Source organism: Ascaphus truei, unplaced genomic scaffold (genome assembly GCF_040206685.1).
Source record: "Ascaphus truei isolate aAscTru1 unplaced genomic scaffold, aAscTru1.hap1 HAP1_SCAFFOLD_2815, whole genome shotgun sequence".
NCBI classification, from domain to species: Eukaryota; Metazoa; Chordata; class Amphibia; order Anura; family Ascaphidae; genus Ascaphus; species Ascaphus truei.
Genome location: NW_027455767.1, coordinates 25,137 through 31,136, shown reverse-complemented (window position 1 = coordinate 31,136; position 6,000 = coordinate 25,137). Strand labels below are relative to the sequence as shown.

The 6,000-nt window shown below is 61.2% G+C and overlaps 1 protein-coding gene across 2 annotated transcripts in view; it reads left to right on the top strand.

The window, feature by feature from the left end:
• The first annotated feature begins 6 nt into the window (after window positions 1-6).
• The window catches only part of LOC142481767 (caskin-2-like), a 28,560-nt gene continuing 22,566 nt past the window's right edge, over window positions 7-6,000 (top strand). The window contains exon 1 of one of the 2 annotated variants that reach the window (XM_075582970.1): window positions 7-373. In XM_075582970.1, the coding sequence (XP_075439085.1) occupies window positions 280-373 (94 nt within the window). In that variant the 5' untranslated portion in view covers window positions 7-279. The remainder of the gene's footprint in view (window positions 374-6,000) is intronic. The other variant, XM_075582969.1, reaches the window with a different exon arrangement.

Here is a 6,000-nt window from a genome sequence, read left to right as displayed (position 1 = left end):
TGGATATAATTTGAGGGTGCCCCTCTCTCTGGACCTGTGGATATATTTTATTTTTTTGGGGGGGGCTTGTGGATATAATTTGAGGGTGCCCTCTAGACCTGTGGATATAATTTGGGGGTGTCTGCTGGACCCGTGGATATAATTTGGAGGGTGCCCATTGGACATGATTCTGTTGCAGCGGGGCACACCCTGGTCATAATTTGGGGGTGCCCTCTGTGTATATATTTTTCGGGGTATCCTTAGGAGATGACTCTGTAGCGGGGGGAGGGAGGGGGGGCGATGGGGCGGGAGAATGAGCTGATCCAAGCTGTGAAGAGCGGAGACGTCGGCGCTGTGCAGAAACTGCTAGCCAAGCTCCGAGGCGCCAAAAACAGTGAGTACCCCCCCCCCCTCCTCCCCGGGTGGGGGGAGGGGGGGCAGAGTCAGATAGAGGGGCGGGGGGGTCGTGGCAGGGGGGGGGTGGGCAGGTGAGGGGTGAGGGAGGGGCAAGGTCAGAGGGTAAGGTGTGGGGGAGCAGGAGGAGAGGGTGGGGGCGGGGAGGAGCAGTAAGTGAGGGCGGGGGGAGCAGTGAGGGGGTGAGATGGGGACGGGGGGAGCAGGGGATGCGGGGGGAGCAATAGGTGAGGGCGGGAGGTGCGGGGGGAGCAGTGAGGGGGTGAGATGGGGACGGGGGGAGCAGGGGATGCGGGGGGGAGCAGTAGGTGAGGGAGGGGGGTTCGTGGGGAGCAGTCAGGGGGGGAGATGGGGACGGGGGGAGCAGGGGATGCGGGGGGGAGCAGGGGATGCGGGGGGGAGCAGTAGGTGAGGGAGGGGGGTGCGGGGGAGCAGTAGGTGAGGGAGGGTGGTGCGGGGGGAGCAGTCGGGTGAGATGGGGACGGGGGGAGCAGGGGATGCGGGGGGGAGCAGTAGGTGAAGGAGGAGGGTGCGGGGGGGAGCAGTAGGTGAGGGAGGGGGGAGCGGGGGGAGCAGTAGGTGAGGGAGGGGGGAGCGGGGGGAGCAGTGAGGGGGTGAGATGTGGGCGGGGGGAGCAGGGGATGCGGGGGGGAGCAGTAGGTGAGGGAGGGGGGTGCGGGGGGAGCAGTGAGGGGGTGAGATGGAGACGGGGGGAGCAGGGGATGCGGGGGGAGCAGTAGGTGAGGGAGGGGGGTGCGGGGGGAGCAGTGAGGGGGTGAGATGGAGACGGGGGGAGCAGGGGATGCGGGGGGAGCAGTAGGTGAGGGAGGGGGGTGCGGGGGGAGCAGTGAAGGGGTGAGATGGGGACGGGGGGAGCAGGGGATGCGGGGGGAGCAGTAGGTGAGGGAGGGGGGTGCGGGGGGAGCAGTGAGGGGGTGAGATGGAGACGGGGGAGCAGGGGATGCGGGGGGAGCAGTAGGTGAGGGAGGGGGGTGCGGGGGGAGCAGTGAGGGGGTGAGATGGGGACGGGGGGAGCAGGGGATGCGGGGGGGGGAGCAGTAGGTGAGGGAGGGGGGTGCGGGGGGAGCAATGAGGGGGTGAGATGTGGGCGGGGGAGCAGGGGATGCGGGGGGGAGCAGTAGGTGAGGGAGGGGGGTGCGGGGGGAGCAGTGAGGGGGTGAGATGGGGACGGGGGGAGCAGGGGATGCGGGGGGGGAGCAGTAGGTGAGGGAGGGGGGTGCGGGGGGAGCAATGAGGGGGTGAGATGTGGGCGGGGGAGCAGGGGATGCGGGGGGGAGCAGTAGGTGAGGGAGGGGGGTGCGGGGGGAGCAGTGAGGGGGTGAGATGGGGACGGGGGGAGCAGGGGATGCGGGGGGAGCAGTAGGTGAGGGAGGGGGGTGCGGGGGGAGCAGTGAGAGGGTGAGATGGGGACGGGGGGAGCAGTAGGTGAGGGGATACCTGGGGTATGGGGGTACGTTATGACACCCCACATACCCGTGTTATTAGGGGCCGGTTCTGCGCTGTGTGAGGGCCGGGGGGGCCGGGCAGCACCAGGTGTTGGGGGAGGGGGGGGGGGCTGCGCGGGGGTCCGCATCGTGTCCCTGGGGCGACGCAGCAACATGAGTGAGTGACAGTGACACATTGCTCGGCTTTGTGTGGGGACAGCGGCGGCTGCGGGAACTTCCATACGCAGATACGCACACGCGCACACACAGTGTCACACACACGCGCACACACAGTGTCACACACACGCGCACACACAGTGTCACACACCGCGCACACACAGTGTCACACACACGCGCACACACAGTGTCACACACAAGCGCACACACAGTGTCACACACACGCGCACACACAGTGTCACACACACGCGCACACACAGTGTCACACACCGCGCACACACAGTGTCACACACCGCGCACACACAGTGTCACACACCGCGCACACACAGTGTCACACACCGCGCACACACAGTGTCACACACCGCGCACACACAGTGTCACACACCGCGCACACACAGTGTCACACACCTCGCACACACAGTGTCACACACACGCGCACACACAGTGTCACACACACGCGCACACACAGTGTCACACACACGCGCACACACAGTGTCACACACACGCGCACACACAGTGTCACACACCGCGCACACACAGTGTCACACACCGCGCGCACACAGTGTCACACACACGCGCACACACAGTGTCACACACACGCGCACACACAGTGTCACACACACGCGCACACACAGTGTCACACACACGCGCACACACAGTGTCACACACCGCGCACACACAGTGTCACACACACGCGCACACACAGTGTCACACACACGCGCACACACAGTGTCACACACACGCGCACACACAGTGTCACACACACGCGCACACACAGTGTCACACACCGCGCACACACAGTGTCACACACCGCGCACACACAGTGTCACACACCGCGCACACACAGTGTCACACACCGCGCACACACAGTGTCACACACACGCGCACACACAGTGTCACACACACGCGCACACACAGTGTCACACACACGCGCACACACAGTGTCACACACACGCGCACACACAGTGTCACACACACGCGCACACACAGTGTCACACACCGCGCACACACAGTGTCACACACCGCGCACACACAGTGTCACACACCGCGCACACACAGTGTCACACACACGCGCACACACAGTGTCACACACACGCGCACACACAGTGTCACACACACGCGCACACACAGTGTCACACACACGCGCACACACAGTGTCACACACACGCGCACACACAGTGTCACACACACGCGCACACACAGTGTCACACACACGCGCACACACAGTGTCACACACACGCGCACACACAGTGTCACGCACACACACGTAACACAGTGTCACACACACGCGCACACACAGTGTCACACACACGCGCACACACAGTGTCACACACACGCGCACACACAGTGTCACGCACACAGTGTCACACACACGCGCACACACAGTGTCACACACACAGTGTCACACACACACAGTGTCACACACACGCGCACACACAGTGTCACGCACACAGTGTCACACACACGCGCACACACAGTGTCACACACACAGTGTCACACACACACAGTGTCACACACACGCGCACACACAGTGTCACACACACGCGCACACACAGTGTCACACACACGCGCACACACAGTGTCACACACACGCGCACACACAGTGTCACACACACGCGCACACACAGTGTCACACACACGCGCACACACAGTGTCACACACACGCGCACACACAGTGTCACACACACGCGCACACACAGTGTCACACACACGCGCACACACAGTGTCACGCACACACACGTAACACAGTGTCACACACACGCGCACACACAGTGTCACACACACGCGCACACACAGTGTCACACACACGCGCACACACAGTGTCACGCACACAGTGTCACACACACGCGCACACACAGTGTCACACACACAGTGTCACACACACACAGTGTCACACACACGCGCACACACAGTGTCACACACACGCGCACACACAGTGTCACGCACACAGTGTCACACACACGCGCACACACAGTGTCACACACACAGTGTCACACACACACAGTGTCACACACACGCGCACACACAGTGTCACACACACGCGCACACACAGTGTCACACACACGCGCACACACACGCAGTGTCACACACACACGCGCACACAGTGTCACACACACACGCGCACACACAGTGTCACACACACGCGCACACACACACAGTGTCACACACACGTAACACAGTGTCACACACACACACAGTGTCACACACACGTAACACAGTGTCACACACACACACAGTGTCACACACGCGCACACACACACAGTGTCACACACACGTAACACAGTGTCACACACACACACAGTGTCACACACACGCGCACACACACACAGTGTCACACACACACGCGCACACACAGTGTCACACACACACGTAACACAGTGTCACACACACACGCGCACACACAGTGTCACACACACGCGCACACACACTGTCACACACACGCGCACACACAGTGTCACACACACGCGCACACACAGTGTCACACACACGCGCACACACAGTGTCACACACGCGCACACACAGTGTCACACACACGCGCACACACACTGTCACACACCGCGCACACACAGTGTCACACACACGCGCACACACACTGTCACACACACGCGCACACACAGTGTCACACACACGCACACACACGCGCACACACAGTGACGCGCACACACAGTGTCACACACACACGTAACAGTGTCACACACACACACACGCGCACACACAGTGTCACACACGCGCGCACACACAGTGTCACACACACACACGCGCACACACAGTGTCACACACACGCGCACACACAGTGTCACACACACGCGCACACACAGTGTCACACACACACGCGCACACACAGTGTCACACACACACACACGCGCACACACAGTGTCACACACACACGCGCACACACAGTGTCACACACACACGCACACACACTGTCACACACACGCGCACACACAGTGTCACACACACACGCACACACACAGTGTCACACACACACGCACACACACTGTCACACACACGCGCACACACACACAGTGTCACACACACGCGCACACACACACAGTGTCACACACGCGCGCACACACACACAGTGTCACACACGCGCACACACACACGTAACACAGTGTCACACACACACGCACACACAGTGTCACACACACGCGCACACACACACAGTGTCACATACACACGCGCACACACAGTGTCACACACACGCGCACACACACACAGTGTCACACACACGCGCACACACACACAGTGTCACATACACACGCGCACACACACGCGCACACACACACAGTGTCACATACACACGCGCACACACAGTGTCACACACACGCGCACACACACACAGTGTCACACACACGCGCACACACACGCGCGCGCGCACACACACGCGCGCACACACACAGTGTCACATACACACACGCACACACAGTGTCACACACACGCGCACACACACACAGTGTCACATACACACGCGCACACACAGTGTCACACACGCGCACACACACACAGTGTCACACACACGCGCACACACACACAGTGTCACATACACACGCGCACACACACGCGCACACACACACAGTGTCACATACACACGCGCACACACAGTGTCACACACACGCGCACACACACACAGTGTCACACACACGCGCACACACACGCGCGCACACACACAGTGTCACATACACACGCGCACACACAGTGTCACACACACGCGCACACACAGTGTCACACACACACGCGCTCACACAGTGTCACACACACACACACACAGTGTCACACACACAGTGTCACACACACACGTAACACAGTGTCACACACACACGCGCACACACAGTGTCACACACACGCGCACACACACACAGTGTCACACACACACAGTGTCACACACACGCGCACACACACACGCGCACACACACACAGTGTCACATACACACGCGCACACACAGTGTCACTCACACGCGCACACACAGTGTCACACACACAC